The 17,798-nt window shown below is 44.6% G+C and overlaps 1 protein-coding gene across 22 annotated transcripts in view; it reads right to left on the bottom strand.

Moving 5' to 3' along the window:
- Kalrn (kalirin RhoGEF kinase) overlaps nucleotides 1-17,798 on the bottom strand; it is a 607,498-nt gene that overhangs the window by 349,483 nt on the left and 240,217 nt on the right. For all 22 annotated transcript variants that reach the window (XM_028886329.2, XM_028886335.2, XM_037209787.1 and 19 more), the window contains exon 7: nucleotides 116-307. In XM_028886329.2, coding sequence (XP_028742162.1) covers nucleotides 116-307 — 192 coding nt within the window. The remainder of the gene's footprint in view (nucleotides 1-115; nucleotides 308-17,798) is intronic.

The following is a 17,798-nucleotide window of genomic DNA, read 5'->3' as shown; positions in this document are numbered from 1 at the left end:
TTCAGCAGGATCTTAAGGTTGTCTGTGCAGAGTGTGCCTGTGTGTTCCTATCCTGCCATGCCCTGCTCTTACTACCGCCCACTACTACCATCTGCGACAGGTCTCTGGGTCTTACCTGCTCTGCCTTCTGATGGAACACAGCGGACATGGCCAGGATGGTGCTGCGTTCATCCAGGGCAGCAGCAAAGCTCTTCCACTCCTGGTCTAGTTGCGTGGAGATCTGCTTGATTTGCTGGGAGGCGTAATGGCCGGCCTCTGAGAGGCGGGAAGCGACAGACATGATGCGGTTGATGTTGACATAGGCATTCTAGGAGGCAAGGCAGAGAAAACGCTTAGCAGAGGCAGACTGAAAAGGTAGCCATCATTGGGCATGGCTGGGAGAGGGGTATCCGGAGGACCACCCCAAACCCAAATCCCGAGAGACTGGAATAGGCTCCATATCTGTATCTATAACAGGCCCCAGGAAAGTCCTTCTGTAGAGCTGAGACATTTCAACCTGAGAACCAACACAGATTGTATACCAAAGACTAACCTACATCAATGGAATCACTTTACTCAAACTCTGGGGAACCCTCACAGCCATTGAAGTTACTCTCTACAGAGTTTTCTTTGGATCATGGAATGAGCTGAAGGAAGCGAAGACAGCTCTCTTCCTCTGGAGAGAGCCGTACCCAAGGCATAACTGTCCCTACGATACGGCAGAGAGGGTGAGGACGTAATTAAACAGCTTCCCATCACCAGACAAAGGTGTCCTTCCCACCTCCCTAACTTCTCATTCCCTGCCAAAAGACCTGAGGTATGAGCCACTAGCCAACGTGTTCATCAAGACAGAAGTTAGAGGCCACATTTTTTTTTCACTCTAAAAATAAGATCTGTGGGCCCCCTTCTTCTCCCTGTGTGACTTGGGAACATTTCCCTACTTGATTCCAAAAGGCACCAGGGGGTGTTCCCCAAATGCATCTGCAGGCACTTCCTCGACCTGCTGTCTCCTTTCACATTGTTTTGTTTACATCCATTCCCATTTTTGCTTGCCTATTAAAAACCCGTGAACATGTATGTTGTTTCCTACTAGGCTAGCAAAGAGATCTCCAGGAAGGAACAAGACAAAAGAAAAACCCCACCAACACAGCGCCGCCACGGTGATCCTGGTTATTTTTAACGGCTCCCTCCTATTAATTGCCTATCCAATCAGCTATGTAATGTGGCATCCTCGGGGAACTCTTCTGCACACGATGCCCGGAGGACCAGGGGCCAGGTTATTCACACTCTCACTCTTGGTTACAAATCTTCTCAGATGATGATAAATATTCCTCAGTGGCAGCATTTTCTCTGGGCTCTGTGAGCTCTGCTGTAGTGTTCATTAACACTGGGGGAGGCTTAATGAAGGTTCCTTTATTTCCCTTTCCCACAGTCTCCATTCATCTCAGCTGTCCCCAACCTCCACGCACGCCATTCCAAAGCTGGCCTGGGCTGATAAGGTCTCTCTCTTAATTTAAAAGGTCTCTGTGGAAGTTTAAAGGTTAAGCGAAGCACACAAGCCCACATCCATTCTGATGTCTAACGGCCTCCGAGTGCCATCTCTGTTCTTGGTATGGCATGAGCCCTCTCTTAAGGGTTCCCTTAAGAGAGCTACGCTATCTCTGGTTGTGGTCACGTGCATCAACCATCCTTTACAGAATTATGGATCGTTACCAACACCGTTTGCTGAGCTAGAACACTGAATAATTAGACTATTTATAGAACTGTCAGAAAAAAAAACATCAACACTGCACTGTGAAATAGAAGGAGGGAAAGAGGGAGGAAAAGGAAGTGCGGGTTGGAATAGTTCTATCTTCTAGGGGACAGCACCAAAGTCCTCCCAAACTTCCTGCTTCGGTCATTGTTTTTGTCCGGGTTCTTCATGAAATAAATCTTGGTGTAGAGATATCAGGAAAATACTCAGCTTGGACACACTCCCGGGAAGCACAGCAAGGGAAAGGGAGTCATGGCTGGGGTGGATAAGGGTGTATTTATCAATGGGTTAGAGCCTCGAGTGGCTGGGTTCAGTCTCTCCGGAGGCTTCTGAAGAAACTATATAATGCACTTCCTAGTGATCCTGCGGACAGGTGCAGAAGCTGAGCTATGGGCACATGAGGCCCCACTGCTCAGTGGTTAAAGCCCCCAGCCCCGACTAGAGTAACTGGCATTTGCAGGCTGACCTCCCACAGGCCAACCATCCCCAGAGGCCAGAGAGCCATCATCACAGAGAAACACAGGAAGCTGCTGGCCATCATTGGCAAATGACACCCGGGGTCCCTATGGGAAAGTGGATGGAGCACTGGTAATGCCTCCTAAAGCTGTTCTCCCAACTGGGTTCGAACCCCAGACTGTTCCTCTCCTCCCAGTTATACAGAGCTCTCTACAGTATTCAGTGTTCAGCCTGGGTCACGTAGGGTACAAGAAAAGCCACAGGAGTAAGACATCCATTTCCTTTGTCACCCGGCCTGCTTCCATTTTCTGCCTACCCAGGGAACACAGAACTTTCGAGCTATTACAGATGTCCCACTGTGGCCACCTCAGGAGACTGCTAGCAGCTTGTCACTCGCTCAAATATTTATAGAGAGTGGGGCAGGCTCTGTGTTGGGGACACTGAGAGATCAAAGAGTAGGACAGAATTCCTGCCTACCTCAGGGTTCACCATGTAAGACAAATCCTCAAGTAACTATGATTTAAAGCAAAATTAAGGAAGTTCTTCCACAGAGATAGAAGCCAGTCATTGAAGACACAGAAAGAGAAGGGTTTAGGCCACCAATAGGGGTGGTGGGAAGGGGCTCCCCATGTCTGAGGGAATGGGGATGCTGGCAGTTCTCCAAGGTCCCCTCTACCCTAAGCCTGAGACAACAGAAGAACACTAAAATCAAACAAAAAAAGACCAGAGCTTAGCGTCATATTCTGGAGACAATCACAGAAAACACTCTTTTGTTTCTTCATCAGTGGGCAGGGAGCTGTCGTGCTAAAACTAACAAGTAGTTATAAGTCACAGAAAACGCTGAGGCAATCCCCTGCATGGTAGAGATAACAGAAAGCTGACTCGTGCATTTGCTCAGGTCCCTCCCTACAGCTCCTGTGCAGAATGCCAGAATACCCAGGCAAGTCACACCACCCAGCTCATCGTGCTCTTCATATTCTTAACCTAGAACCCGAGGGAAATGGGCAGTCAGGTTCTAAAATGACAAAGACAGTCACAAAGGACATGTGAAAGGAGGCGTGGCGGAGAGAGGCCACCAACTGGAAAAGAAAGAGGCAGGCCAAAGGGCCTGACGAAAAGAGTAAACAGGGTGTTTACTCAGGAGAAATAAATGGCATTGCTGGGCCCCCAGCCAGTCCATTGTGCAGTTCTTTTGTGTGATGGTTCTCTCTCTTTTAGAGAACACTGAGAGTCATGTTGTCTTCGAGACACAGCCAGCAAGAAAGGCGATCATGGCTCTTGTGGCCTTTACGGCTGCCGTAACTCTTCCCTCCTCTCTCCCCTCTGCCTGGCTCTCCCATATTTTTTTTTCCTTAATATCTTCAAATACAACTGCGCAGCTGTCTATCCATCAGGGCCTCATTGTTACTGGACCAGAAGGAAATATAGATGGATTCTGCTCCCAGCAAGGACTCATTTACGATGTCATGATGCCTCTATGCCTCAGTTTTCTCAGGGCATTGTGATGGTCTGAGTAGGTAAGAGTCATGTGTTTGAGTGCTTGGCCCATAGGGAGGGGCACTGTTAGGAGGTGTGGCCTTGTTGGAGGAAGTGTGTCACTGTAGAGGCAGGTTTTCAGGTCTCATATATGCTCAAGCCACACCCAGTGACTCAGACTCCTTCTGCTGCCTGTGGTTCAAGATGTAGAACTTTCAGCTCCTTCTCCAGCACCAACCATGTCTTCCTGGGCACCGCCATGCTTCCCATTGTGATGACAATGGACTAAACCTTGAAACTGTAAGCCAGCTCCAATGAAATGTTTTCCTTTATGAGAGTTGCCTTGGTTGTTGTATCTCTCTCTTTTTTTTTTTAAAAGATTTATTTATTTATCATGTATACAGAAGACATTACAGATGGTTGTGAGGCACCATGTGGTTGCTGGGAATTGAACTCAGGACCTCTGCAAGAGCAGTCGGTGCTCTTAACCTCTGAGCCATCTCTCCAGCCCTGTTGTGTCTCTTTACAGCAACAGAAACCTTAACTAAGACAGGAGTTGAGCTAAGTGGTCTCAGATTTTTCATTTCTGGGTCAGCAGTGTCTACCTGAGAAGTACATAGTTCAGCCTTGCTGTCCATGGGCCACATCTTGGCTCTCCACTGCCTTGCAGTATGAACCACCTGGAGCTGAATCTCCTGAGTTGTTCATGTTCTACATGACCAATGGCCGCAGCCTTCTCACACTCTCTCCTCTTTAGCCCCTCTCCCTCAACAGAGCTTCTCAGACAAACCTGAAGATAATAACTTGACTAACAACTGACTTGAGGAGTATCTTTGTTTGTGCACATACTGACCTCAAACTCACTATGTAGCTGAAGCTGACTTTGAACTCCTGGTCCTTCTGCTTGTACCCACTGAGTGCTGGGATTACAGGCTGTGGTAACCATGCCCAGCTGATGAGTATCTTCTAACATCCTTCAGAAGGGATTTATTAAATTCTCCATATACATTCAGCACCACTATTATTATTATCATGGTCATCATTATTTTTTAAAGTGTACTGTACTGTGAGCTATAACTTTGATCTACTCTACAGAACACACTGCAGTTGCCTCATGGTCTGTTGTATCATCTACCATACTCCCTCATCATTTGGTTCCGAGCAGGAGAAAAAAAAGTCCTGCAAAATCTTGCGGACTGGCAAACCTGGCACCCTGCCCTATTGGGCTCCCTGTGAAATTCTCCATTTGTTTCATCCCCAAAGGCATGACTTGGAGATTACAGGTGGACAGCTCCTTCTCCTGTGTCCTTGTCGTCTGCTGTGACACTGGAGTTAATAGAGCAGCCACTTTCCTAAGAACTACTCGGCAGAGTCTTGAGTATTCAGCCCTACAGAAAAAGGCTCTCATTTTGAACATGGTTCTTGCCTTTCGCCAAGTGCCATGGAAACATGCAAAGGTCCTTACTGACAAAGATTCTGATAGCTTTCCATTCCAAAGTACAGGCCAACGTTTTCTGTAAACTAGGTTTCTTGGGTGGTAGACTCTGAGGAGACACCAGCTCTAGAAACAAGCGATGGTTTTAGTGACCTTAAGCTTTGTCAGGGGCTGGTTGCTAGAGAAGATCAGTGCCAGGAGTGCCCATTATTTGACTCCCAATCACGTCTCTTCTAAAAACTGGGGCAACTTTCATATTCCTGTGGTCACAGACTCCCACTCTGGTCAGATGCTGTGTGTTACCTGAAGCAACACAAAGCATCCAGTCAGTTGCCTGGCAACCATTAATGTGCTGAATGGCATTGTCTTTTCCCTCATCTTGTTTCGGCAGACTAGCATTATCCCCCAACCTGTCCAAACCAAATCAAAGTATTAATAAAAAAAATGATAATAAGTGTGTCAACTATTCCAACTAGAGGCACCAGAAACAGTCAAGGGCCCAGCCTGTTTCACAGAGAGCACAGCACAATGTCCCTTACTGTTCCTGAGAAGATGCACCTTCCATAAGGCCAGTCACATGCGTACCAGTCCTGCAGCTGCAGTCCCTGCCCCACTTACTACACCCTTTTCTGGCAGATGCTCGAGCCCTAGAAGGAGTGGAGGGACTAGAGCTCTGAGTTATCTACAAGGCTTTCCTTGACCCAGAGAGAACTAAGAATTCAGACCCTGCTAGCAACACTGTCTGATACTGCATCCTTCCATCCCTGAAGTTGGAAAAACAGACAACCAAGAGTCTTGAACCAGACTTCTTCAGACACCTCCACTGCTTGGTATGTGATTGCCACATCCAGAGCACCCATAGTTAGACTGCCTTGTCCTCACCCAAGGGGGCAAAGTCTTCTGTTTCTCTCTGACAGGATTGCCAGGTGGGGAAGGACCTTCCTCCCTAGGCTGGGTGTGGAGGCCCTTTATTTTATGCTCTAGGGACAGCGTGACTTGTTTCCAGAGGCAGCAGAACATCATCGAAGATAAGTTTCATCTCTGCAGGGACTAAGTCCTAGGCATGGTTCTTAGTCCCATACCAGTTAATGGAGCCATGACATCTTCATGGTTACTATGGTTATGGAAGTAGTGACCTGCCTATCCAATCATCACAATGGCAAAGCCTAAATCACTACTTAAGGGCCACTTTTCCTAAAAGGGCCTCAATCATTTGACAAATCCTAGAGCCTTTGTCCCAAATCCAAAAGTTAAGGAGGGAACCCAGGCTAGTGACTGGCCAAGGGCCAATGTGCTCAGAAAACCATTAACTGAGAAGAAGACGGTGCACACCAGAGACACACACCTGAGCACTATTAGCTGAAGTTCTGTCCCAGCTATACACGATGATGGGTAGTTCTCAGAAGTCTTTTCTCCTCTCAATGTTCTTAGGCATATAAAAGATGCTTTAAAATACATTCCTAATTAGAGGACATATGTATTTTCTATCAGGGATAATTGTGTCCTTAAATATAAATAGAGGAGATTCTCTTTTTAACCAGTTAATAATCAAAATATCACCTCTCTATGGGTTATAGAGCTAGTGAAATTTATGTTCTGCCTATTTTTATCCAGTTCATTATTTTTTTAATCAGTGATGAAGAGTGAACCCATGGCTCTGCATATATTAAGCAAGTACCTGAGCAACTGAGTCACACTCCAGTCCTCATTCTTATTGAGAAGCAAAAATCTTTCGTAGCTTCTTTCTTCTCCATTTTGAATACTTGGAGTAGCTATGGGATATTTTTAATGTTAACAGATTTAGTATTTTTTAATGAAAAATTAAATTTATTAAGTTTATTTATTTAAATGATTTAATATATCTGGCCAGGCTGTATACAGTCAATATCAAAATGTTTCATATTTTTTCATCTCTTTGAGTTTAGTAAAACTTTTGTTTTTTTAGAAAAGCAGAGTGCAATTTGGAAATAGTAAATCAGGCAGGTTTTAGTGACTACTGCTCTTATAAGGAATGTAAACTGTAAACCCACTTTTTAAAGTTTTTCAGAAGCCAAGTTCATGTAAAAATATCATTTTATACTTAGAAAGTAAAAACAGAACATACATATGTCTTGACTTCACTTAGTTGATTCTTAATGTTTGTTAAATCAGTTGAGTGATGTGTTCAAAGTCACAAACAGACCAAATGAAACCAAACCAGGGCTTTGGTTCCCACTCTGTTGGGACTCCTTTTCTCATTTTTTTTTCTTGTATCCTGCAACTTATATTTTTTTATTTTGTCATACTCAAAGAGAGCCATAGGAAGTTATCTGTAGGTTTTCCCACCTACCTTTTGGTGGTTCTGGGACTAATGTCTAGTATTAGTAAGAAAACGGAGACCGTACCAAGGAAAAGAAGAGTGTTCCGCCTTTCCTCTCTCCAGTCTAATCAGACCATATGCACCATTTATATCTTCGTAATCCCAAGCCCACTTTGGGTCCGGGAGCTGCTAAAGCATCAGCTCATGATTAATTAGTTGAACATTACTATGTAAACCTGCTGATCCCACCTGGAAACATATGGACATCGGGCCTGTGACATCTGGATTAAGAACTGATTGTGCTTGAAGCTATGCTGCAGTAGCTACGGGAAGTGATGAGCCCTAAGTGAAATCTCCAACCCTGCTCCCCCCAAACCACAGGATGCCCTCTGGGGGGCAAATAGGGAAGCTGATGGATGACTATCCGGTCTGGTTTGGCCAAACAGTAGGTCAAGCCAGGTGGAAGCCATCTGTCACTGCTAGCTACAGAGAGAAAAGAGTAGGAATGGACTGGTGCTCAGCAACAATAGCATTGCCCACAAATCCTTTTGCCCCTCTGGCTTGGCTTGTTGTAGAGATGTTTCCTCCAGCAATTGCTTCACAAACCATTAAACAGCCATGAAAACAATCGCCTGGCCATATGTCAGAGGGCCACAGAAACCCACAGCAGGTCGAAGGAAAAGAGAATCATCCTCTTCCTTTCTTGGCACTGAGAAAAACCTCCATGGAGAGGTGTGCGTGCGCGCGCGTGTGTGTGTGTGTGTGTGTGTGTGTGTGTGTGTGTGTGTGTGTGTGTGTGTTGATAGACAGAAAGATGGATGGATTGGTGGATGGATGGATGGATGGATTGATGGATGGATGGATAGATAGATTGATAGATAGATAGATAGATAGATAGATAACCTCACTGCAAGACTAAAAAGGTAGGTACAGCTGGCATTAGATTCAGAAACACCAGCAGAGAAAGTGATGAGGAGCAATACAGCCCTTCTGTAGTGGGATGTGGTAATTCTAGACTGTCTTTAATGTGGAAACCAGAAGCTAAAACTTGAGGTAAATGCATTCATCAGTATTCCATCTATCCCTTGGCCTTCTTGCACAGGGTCTAGCCAGAGTATGGTCTACTGCACCAGGAGCAGCAGTAGCTGAGAGCCAGTCAGCAGTGCTGAGTACCAGGTACACATGACCTTCTGCATCAAATTAGCACTTTAACAAGGCTGTGTCAAGTGACAGGTATGCACTTGAATGTTTGAGAAGTCCCACAGTTGGGAACTCCAAGGAGCTGTCCCAAACAAAAATTATTGTTTTTTATTGCATTTCTGACACTACAATAAGAATTTTTTTTTCATCCATTCTTCCGTTGACGGGCATCTAGGTTGTTTCCAGGTTCTGGCTATTACAAATAGTGCTGCTATGAACACAGCTGAGCATGTATCTTTATGGTATGAATCAGCATTCCTTGGGTATATGCCCAGGTATAGAGGAGATGGTGAGGAATTTGAACACCCTGCCTAAGGCTACATGAGAAAGGAAATACAGAACATGTTCTTGATTGATATTTCATTTTCAAGAATGGATGCTATGATGGTTCACAGGAGATAAGACATGGTGAAGTGACATTTTTCCAATGTAAAGAATTATATCCCACCCACAAAAAAAGAATCATATCCCAAGGAAACAGACTCTGGGAGAGAGCTAAATGTCCCTATCTTTTGAAGGTTTCCGTTGGCCCTTGACCTCTGGAACAGATCACTTTCTAGAATGGGCAAAAGGCCTGGAGGTAGACTTCTTCCAGCCTGTGCTTATAATGAATCAATACTATTGCAGCAAAAAAATAGCAAATGAAAGGAAATATGAACTATGAACAAAGCTGAGGGCCCCAGCTGGATTCAGGCCTCTGAATAGGTGTGACAGTTGATTGCTTGATCAGTTTGGGAGCAACTAGGCAGTGGACCAAGTCCTGTGCTCATTGCATGAGTTGGCTGTCTGAAACCTGGAGCTTATGCAGGACACTTGGCTCAGTCTGGGAGGAAGGACTGGACCTGCCTGGACTGAGTCTACCAGGTTGATTGCAGTCCTTGGGGAGGATTTGCCCTGAGGAGGTGGGAATGGGAGGTGGGCTGGGGGGTAACGGGAGGGGGTGGGAGGGGGAGAATAGGGGAACCCGTGGTTGATATGTAGAACTGAATGGTATTGTAAAATAAAATAAATAAAATTTAAAAAAAAAGAACATCAGAGAGTAAGCTAACAAGGATCTACTAGGCATGTATTTTAGTACCATGCAAAATATAGCTGGGGAAGAATAGAGCATAAGAGGTTGGGTGGTGCTACAAGAGACAGAGAGCCAGGGCATGCTTCTCAAGCAGTGATACCTGGACCTGTCCCTGGGGGAAGTGGGAGAGGGAAGCATGTGGCTATCTGGAAGGAGAGGCTCCCCATAGACGGGGAGCAGTGGAGCAACAGCCACCAGAATCAAAAAACAACAGGAAATGCGGGTTTGCTAGGGCAGATGAGCAAGATGCAGATGTTGCAGAAGCTGATGCTGGCTTAGAGTAGGGTGACAAGAGGCCAGACTCTGGCCATGCTTTGAGATGGGCATCAAGAGAACTTGCTAATTTCCTTATTTCCAGCCCTTCAGCTGTGTCATGAACTCTGACCTCTGCTTTTCACTGTCCCCTCCCATCAGTCCACTTGGTCCTGACCTCTCACACTTTGTAAATATCTGATTTGCAAATGCTTCACTTCTGTGCCCTTGATCAGTCTCTGCCCATTACACGGGCTCCTGGCCAGTGTTGACCATGGCCACAATGGCACAGGAACATTGCAGCTGCTTTTTACCTCTGACACTTTTCACAAGTGTCCTGCTTGGCAGGTTAAGGCCTTTGGTGTACATTATCTCGTCTGACACACTAGGTTTCATGGACCATTTCATGCCTTTCATTCAACTCCAGGGGACTGCAAAGAAGAGGCATGTATCAGTGTCGGCTGGATTTCACACAAATTAACCCCTTGGCATCTGCAGACCCAGAAGTGAGCAGGCAGTCCTGCAGATCAGTATGTGGAAATGTGTAGGTGAGCTGAGGGAGCCTTGGGAGGAAAACCCAGAGAATACTTTACGAACAGCCTAGGGAAAAAACCAGGAGGATAGAGAGTCCTCAGAGAACAATGGATGACAATGAGAAAAGAGACGTCAGAGGTTTGAGCATCTCAGACTACTCTAAACAGTAGTTAGGCAGAGGGGGAAACAATCTAGGACCAGATAACTATCAAGAGAGAAGACTGAGCCAGGCCGATGCCAAACACACGCTAGAGGTCTAAGCTGTCATCCAAGCCCTGAGTGCTAGCTTGAAGCAGCTTTTCAAAATCAACCTGGGCCAATGGCTGAGCAGCAGGTATGGGAGCCAGTGCAGAGCATTGGAGTGATGGTGAGATGCTCTTCCCACGCCCAAGGACACCCGTGTTTCCTACCCAAGCAGGGCTGACTAGGGACCAGTGCACAAAGGCAAAAAGGGCATCAGAAGCATTGGTGGGGAGCAAGAGGGAAGGGTGAGGACAGGCAGGTGTTCTCCTGGAAGCTCTTTCCATTGTGGTGGTGGTGGTGGTGGTGGTATTGAGGCAGGGTGGGCTCCACTCTCTGTAAGAGCCCACAAAGTTTCCTAGTGAGATCTGAGCTTGCTTTAAACAGCAGGACTGCATTAGGGGATGGCTTGACCACATGCAAGGTCATCAGATGTCTGGAATGGTCTTCACTTGGCTGTGCTGGGGGGAGGTCTTTTGCTCCACCCCTTGGCATTCCCTTAAAAGCCCTTTAGAAGAGGCAGAAGGGGCTGGTGGGTTTTGACCCAGGCCCTCCGAAGGCTATCCTGTGTTTTCCAACTGTCTCTCCCCTCTATATTTCTATCTAAATCTCTTATCCCTCACTCTTCAAGTGTCCCTGGGGTAAATAAATGTGGGAGCTGGCCTCCCACAACTCTCCAACAAACTCTACAAGGTAATAATAATCAGCTGTAGAGTTTGACTCAGGTCTAGTGGCAGCTGTTTAATTTCTTCACGATGGACTGGTGATTCTCTAATTGATTCCCAGTCTTGTATAGATTTTCTGGGGCCCAGTATCTACAGTTAAACTACAATCTAGGGTAGCAGGAACCAAATACAGTATGTTTTTGTTTTTTTTTTAAGCTCTCAGGTAGCGGAGCAAACAGTAAGAGTTGAGTCCTGTTGCCCTCCAGGCAGGCAAACACTTTCCCGTGGCTGAGTTCTGAGCATGCTCTGTTCTGCTCTCCTCCCTGGTCTAGTTAAATGTTGATGGTGTAACCAAGAACAAAGATCATAAATGGGTCCAGGGCTGATCAGAACATAAAATCTATTCCTCCTACTGAGTGGCCAGAAAAGGGAAATTCCACCCACAAGGCTGTTCGTAGAGATACAAACACTGCATCCTGTTGAACTTGACTGGTAAGAATAGGCTGGCTGGCATGACCTTCAGCACTTTGCAATCTTAGGTTCTCTGCCTAAGGAGCTCAAGCGTAAACCCTAGAAAATAGATGGCTCTTACTCTTGTCAGTAAGGAACACACCTCAGCCACTCCACTTCCACCTTTAGGATCAGAAACTCAACAAAGAAACTCAGGTCACATGAACTTTAAAGGCCACCAAGACAAGTAATTCCTGGAGACACCTGTTCATGTTGGGCCTACAACACATGTTTAGCCAGTATGGCACAAGGGAGGCGTGTTGATGTAAATCTGTATTGTTACTTTAGATGACGGCTGGATGTTTTTCCATCCTTGTATATATAACCACTGTATCTTTGAATCTTTGAATCTCAAGTGTATTTCCTGTAGAAAGCACACATTTGGATCTTGGCGTTCTAAAACCAGACCATCTGCACCTTTGTTTAATAGTTTCACTTTCAATGCCATTGTTTTCATGTGTCTATGTGTTGTCTGAGTATATGAATATATTCATGTGTGTGTACAAGTGCATGCTAGTGTGTAGTAAGCCTATGTGTGTGTAGGTAAAAGGTCAACATGGGGTGTCTTCCTCGGTTGCTCTCCACCTTATTTTTTGAGGTAGTGTCTCTCACTGAACCTAGAGATCACCAATTTAGCTAGACAAGCCAGGCAGGGAGTTCCAGTAATGCACCTTCCTATGCCTCCTCAGTGCTGGAATTACTAGTGCACGCTGAAATTCTCATCCTTTTACATGATGCTGAAGATCCAAACTCAGGTCCTGATGTTTGCCCAGCAAGCATTACCCTGAGTCATCTCACCCGCTCCTAATGCCATTATTGACACAGCTGAACATACATTTGTTATTTCCTTTTCCCCCCATATGTCACACATTTCTTCCTACACCTCTATTCCTCCTACACTTCTGTACTAACAGGTTATTTTCTAATGTAGCATTTTAATATCTCTTTACGGATTGATTTTTCACTATTTTTAACTTATCTTCCTAGTTACCCAAGAAACATCTTATCAGAATCAGCTTCTGATATATACTATTTAATTCAGTGAACATAAAAACGTTTCTCCTGGAGAGAGCTTTATGCCCATTCCCTATGTATTGTGGCATTGTTCCTGTACATATTACACTCATAAATGCTTCAAGCCTAACATTCAATTGCCATAATTACCACTTTTTATAATTGTATGTCTATGGAGGCTGAGATAGAAAAGGCGAGTTAACGTATGCTATAGCTTTGTTTATTGGCACCCTTACTTATCATTTCTACATGTTTTCATTTGATCCTGTGGATTCCAGTTACTACCTGGAGATGTTTCTTTTGACAAAACAGATCTTTATCCACATATCTCCTTAGTGAGATTACTTACAAATTTGCTACATTTCTATGTAATAGGTCCAACAATACATATTCTTTATACAATTGCTTTTAAAATCAGTCAAGAGAAGGTAGGAGAGGAAATATGTACATACTTTGTCCTTTACAGTATGGTAGATTCAAATTACTTTTGGGGATCACTTGCTTCCAGTATAAGGAATTTCTTTTGTGATTTTTCTTTCCCCAGTTTACTGTGGTAAACTATCAGGTCTATATCTCCAATCCTGTCTTTTACCAGGTCCTCCCAAGGGCCCTTTTAAAAGCTCTATTGCCTTAAATGTCTGCAATCTCTATTGTAGACAAAGTCATTTCCATTGGGGAAAGATTTGGGACTTGATTTTGTATAGTATGTTTCTACCCTGAAGTCAAATCTCTGAGCCATCCATGGCTCTAGGGTTGGGGCTGGAGGCAGTGGTGTGCTTTCCTAGGTGGTAACTCCATTTTGGGAGCAAACTTTTCAGGGGAATAGGTGAGTAATCTCTTGTCTCTCTCAGCAAGGAGATACCCTAATATTCTCACAGTATTGCCCCCAGAGTACAGTTGCTATTCCCTGAATTAGGGCTTTGTATGAGACTAGATATACACGTCTAGGCCACACTTACCCATACCCAAACCTTAGCACAGGTGGTTTGGGGACAGGATTAGAAATGTCCTGCCTGGGAAGACAGTCCTTTAGCTGGAAGGCCCTGCCATCATGGTTGTAAGCAGTATGGAGTGATTTTCATCCTACTGAACAGGGAGGGCAGAGGAGGGAAGGGACCTTAACTCAAACACCATGGATACTGTTCTTAGTGAGTTTTTAAGTGTTTTTTAAATACATATTTCTTTATTTTCTGTATGAATTTAGGATTCTTTCCAGAGACTTTAACCATTATTTTCAAAGAATTTTCTCTAGTTTCAATGCAGAGTAGGTCCACACAGCTCCTTGAGCTATCACATTGGATATCTTTTGGGTATTGAGATATTTTGTTTTAGGGAGTAACTATTTTATACACATAAGTGGTACAGAATGAGAGTCTTTTACTGCAATGTGAACATAAATTATTTGGGGAACTTGTTAAAAATACATGCTCTCAGGGACCCACTCCCAGTGATCTTGATTTTCCAGGACAGGAGGAAGAGAAAGAGGAAGAGGAGGAGGAACAGGAGGAGGAGGAAGGAGAAGAGGAGGAGGAAAAGAAGGGGAGGAGGAGAAGAGAAAAACTTACTTTTACCCAGCTTTCTACGTGATTCTAGTTTGCAGAGATGCATATAATGTTTGTCCCTTCCTCCTCTTCATCCTGCTCTTCCTTTTCCCCCCTCTAGGATTACAAAGGTGCTTTGCTATTCACACTTATACTAGTGTGTAAATACGTGTTCATGTGTGTGCAGATGTGTGTGTGTGTGTGTGTGTGTGTGCATGTTTCCATTCAAATCTAGAAATTCTGCTGCTATAGGAAGTGCAATAGAACTCTGATTTGAGGCAACCACAAACAGTAATGACAGACCACCCCACAGCAATATGTCTGAGTGGACAGAAGAGTCACCTGCCTACAGTCATTTTGTCTTGTGTAGCAGAAACAGCTTTTCCTTGGGGGTTGTTGATTGTAACTTTCCCTCAAAACAGACCACCACAAATTTTTCTCCAAGTAGCTTGATTCACACATCATCAAATGCAGTATTTGCCTCTACTAAGTGAATTAATAGCATTGAAGCGGCTATGAAACATGCTAGGGAAAGGCTTCCTACTGCCCAGATGCACATCGTGTGTCACTACAACGAATCCTCTTAGCCATCATAACAACAGAAAATGAATACTGTTTCATATTTTAAAACTCCAGACAGAAGCTATTAGCAACTCATTTCTTCCCAAAGAACCAGCTAATTAAAAGTGTAAATAAGGCTGTTTTGCATTTATCCAGGCTCCTGTGAGGGCCTGTCTCATGAAGAACCATACACAGATGGCTACGTGATTGTTCTATGTAGACTACACTCGGACTGACTTCCAGCTACCCTCACTCCCAGCAGAGAAGGCCCACTCAAGGAATGGAGAATTCAAAATTAAGTAATGAAGAAGGCGAAATTAAGGAAGAGAAGGTCCCAGAGGGCTCAGGAAACCTGGCTTTTTGAGGCATTGTAGGGAACCAGAGGACATTTTCCTAATGGGTTTAAGAAGGTGAGAGTCATCATCATTGTTGATCAGAAACAAAACAAAACAAAAACCCAAAAACCCATGCTATGAGAAAAATCTGCAATAATCAGCTTTAGCCTTTTTCTTCCAGATTTGTTCCTGTACTCACTGAGCAAGGCACTATTCCCACACTCCCAGTGTGTTTAATCGGTGGGCTCTATTGGTACCAATTCATAAACAAAACCAAAGAAGTTTCTGACTTTTCCACCCAGGACTTAAGCAGTTATTTCCGGATTATGTACTAAATTAAACTCACATCCCCACGTTGAAACTCCCAGGTCTAGCCTCTCAGCATGTGTTCACATTTCGGGGGAGGGTTGTTAAAGTAATAATTTAAAATGCAGCCATTAATGTGGTACTCAGACCAATCTCACCCATGTCTTTTTTTTTTTTTTTTTTTTTGTTTTTTCCAGACAGGGTTTCTCTGTGTAGCTTTGCGCCTTTCCTGGACTCACTTGGTAGCCCAGGCTGGCCTCGAACTCACAGAGATCCACCTGGCTCTGCCTCCCGAGTGCTGGGATGAAAGGCGTGCGCCACCACCGCCCGGCTCACCCATGTCTTATAAAGGAGATCAGGATGGGGAGACACACCAGGGTTGTGTGCGCATTCACAAGGCAAAGGCTACTTGAGGGCACACCGAGAAAGAGGACACGGAGAGAGGCTCAGAAAACCCAGTCTGCTGGCACCGCGCTCTCGTGTCCACACAGCCAGAACTGCGAGATGACACATTTCTGACTTTGTTGTGATGGTGTTGCTGGGGGTAGAATCCCAGCCCTTGAGCATGCTGGGCAAGTGCTCTACCAGTGAGCTGCATCCCCAGTTTCTTTAAATTTCTGACGTTTAAGGCACACTGGCTGTGGTATTTGCTATAACATTCCTAGAAAATGAATACCTTTGGTAACTGCCTTCTTAGCTAGAATTATATATTTCATCAGTAGATAAACAGTGGACACAGGGAAGAGAAGATAAATGAGTAACTTACGAGCTAATAATTTTAGATATAATTTGATATACCTAGGACTTAATGTACATCACATCAGTTAATTCACATATTATTCATGATTTTCAAGGAGTGAACAGTGAGCTTGTCAGACCAATGCTGACTGCTAATGAGCAATGCACCTGATCTCCCTCCTCATCAGAACCCACCCCTGCCTCTTTACCCTGGCCGAAGCATTCCTTGCTGTGTTGACATGAGACTATTGGTTTGTAATTACATGTTTATGGGTGAAGTCCTACGTTTAACATCTGTTTCCCTTGGGAAGTTCTGGGGGACATAGTCTTCTCTGTTTTTGTCCACCTCTCACTGCAGGCCCACCCATCCAGCATAACCGCCGACTCTCAATGACTTGTTCTTGATTTTAAAAAGTTATCAAGTTCTTGAGCTCTGAAATGGGGGAGGATGAATATCAGGATTTGCACTGTATTGTTTCCCGTGAAAGTATTTAAAGAGCTTGTGTATACATTCCTCTGGGGGAGAGGACCCACAAGCTTCATTTTACATGATAGGGCTCTGTGACCTCCCCCAAAAGAAGAATCACCGGCCTAATTCAGTAGTAAAACAAGACTAAACAGGAAAGGACTACAAATGGCGCCCAACGTGGGGCTAAAGAAAAAAAGGGAAGAAAAAAAAAAGAGGGACTAAAGAAAAAGGACAAATGAACAGGGATAAAGGCCGGTGTTATGAAAAAAAAAAATACTAAAGACAAAGTCCCTTAACCAAGAGGCGCTCCAATAAAGTGTGATCTGAGAAGAATCCTCGTGTGGTGGTAAAGAGGATTCAGAACTCAACACACGGAGCAGTGACATCGGTAAGTTCTCCAGGAACGGTGACGTTGGTAAACGCCCCACAGTTCCTAATTCTCTCTCTCAAACGAGCGGCAGCCGCCGGTTTGAGTTACTGGCAGGTTCCTGGCATGTGTGCTTGACCTGCAGTATGGCGGGAATGAGGCCTCTGCAAGTGGCACATTAAGCTGCGTGGTGGATTTAGCCTTTGCTAGTTACAAAACAAAAAAGGTTTCTGGGCTACACGCTGCTTGGATAAAAGCACAGACCCACGATGGCTCCCAGAGCTGGTGGAAAACGTACCACCGCATGTTGGGAAGCTGAAGGGGGCGGAGCCAGCAGCCACAGAGCTGTTTCAGGCTTAGAAGGCTACAGTTTAAAGCAATAAGTTTGCAATAAGACAGATTGAGATGGAACAAGACTTTAAATGCTTTACAATGTGTGTAAAAATGTACATAGGCTTAGAAGAGAGAGGAAAAGGAACATAGACAGTTATATAAAGAAATAGAAAGTTTAAAAAAATAAAGTCTTTAAAGAGAAAGTAAAAGTAATATAAAAAATAAGCCATGTAAAGATGGATATCACACAGAGAGTTTGGATT

The sequence above is a fragment of the Peromyscus leucopus genome, chromosome 12, assembly GCF_004664715.2.
Source record: "Peromyscus leucopus breed LL Stock chromosome 12, UCI_PerLeu_2.1, whole genome shotgun sequence".
In the NCBI taxonomy this organism is placed as follows: Eukaryota; Metazoa; Chordata; class Mammalia; order Rodentia; family Cricetidae; genus Peromyscus; species Peromyscus leucopus.
The sequence above is the reverse complement of the archived record's forward strand: the minus strand, read 5'-3'. Positions and strand labels throughout refer to the sequence as shown.